General features: G+C 54.0%; 1 protein-coding gene across 1 annotated transcript in view; it reads left to right on the forward strand.

Moving 5' to 3' along the window:
* The window catches only part of PARP8 (poly (ADP-ribose) polymerase family, member 8), a gene marked incomplete at its 5' end in the record, with an annotated part of 136,802 nt that overhangs the window by 96,511 nt on the left and 39,074 nt on the right, over window positions 1-1,217 (forward strand). The window contains one exon of the mRNA XM_005872624.2: window positions 755-880. Within this exon, the coding sequence (XP_005872686.2) occupies window positions 755-880 (126 nt within the window). The remainder of the gene's footprint in view (window positions 1-754; window positions 881-1,217) is intronic.

The raw sequence follows: 1,217 nt of genomic DNA on the forward strand, positions 1-1,217 counted from the left end.
CTGCCGCTTGGAGTCCAGAGAGGCCCCCGCCACACCTGCGCTCGCCAGCTGTGAGCCCAGCTTCTGGCTGAGCGGTGCTCCCCCCTGTGGGAGCGCACTGACTACCAGGGGGTAGCTCCTGTGTTGAGCGTCTGCTCCCTGGTGGTCAGTGCACGTCATAGCGACCGGTCATTCGAGTCATTCCAAATGACCAGAACGACCAGAACAACCAGAACGACAGGTCGACCGGTCATTTGGAATGACTCGAATGACCGATCGCTATGACGTGCACTGACCACCTGGGGGCAGACGCTCAACGCCGGAGCTGTCCCCTGGTGGTCAGTGCACTCCCGCAGCCAACCTTCCATGGCCGGCTAACCTCCCAGGGCCCCTCCCCCCAGCTGGCCAACCTCCCACGGCCCCTATTGGCCCCGATCGCTGGCCAGGCTGAGGGACCCCACCCGTGCACTAATTTGTGCACCGTGCCTCTAGTAGTCTTTATAAATCTCTATGTATCCTCCTCCTTTTATCAGTTCTTCATTTATATTTTTTAATTATATCACAGTAATTTATTAATAATAATTCATAAAATCATAAAAATTTCTGTAGGATGCTTTCTACATACAAAAACATCCTGTGTGCTTCTAACATAGCATCTCCCCGTCACTACTGCGTGTCTGTTTCCCTTTGGTAAACGCATTCTCTACGTAATTAACACCCAGATCTCATTGTCAGTGGCTTTGGCACGTGGTAACGGACTCCCTTTGGTTGACAGGATCATGCAGACCTTTGTCACCCAGCAGTGGAAGCAGAGCAAAGACAAGCCCAGCTGCCTGCACGGCAAGAAGCTGTCAGAGAGGAAGGTGAAGTCCCCCCTGCACTTGTTTTCTACCCTGCGCAGGTGGGTACCGCGCCCTGCCTGGGGCGAAGGGCTGGGCTGGCCACTCTGGGACTCAGCTCCCAGCGTCCTTTCTGTTCTCTCTCGTGACACTTCCAAGAACGGGCCAGGCACACAGATATCCAGCAGAGTTTTGTTTTCTTAAATGGACTCACATTGCATCCGTGGCTTTGTAATCGCAGTTTCCTCCACCTACAGTAGCTCCGTGTAGGGCTCTGGGATAAGTAGGAGAGGGAAGGCCTGGTAACCTGTTTTGCTTTTCAGGGAAAACACATTCCAGTTTCTGTGGTCTTTCCACAGCTGTGGCTGGGCGGGCTGTGTGGTGGGGGCTGTATGTGGG

Source organism: Myotis brandtii, unplaced genomic scaffold (assembly GCF_000412655.1).
Source record: "Myotis brandtii unplaced genomic scaffold, ASM41265v1 scaffold384, whole genome shotgun sequence".
NCBI lineage: Eukaryota > Metazoa > Chordata > Mammalia > Chiroptera > Vespertilionidae > Myotis > Myotis brandtii.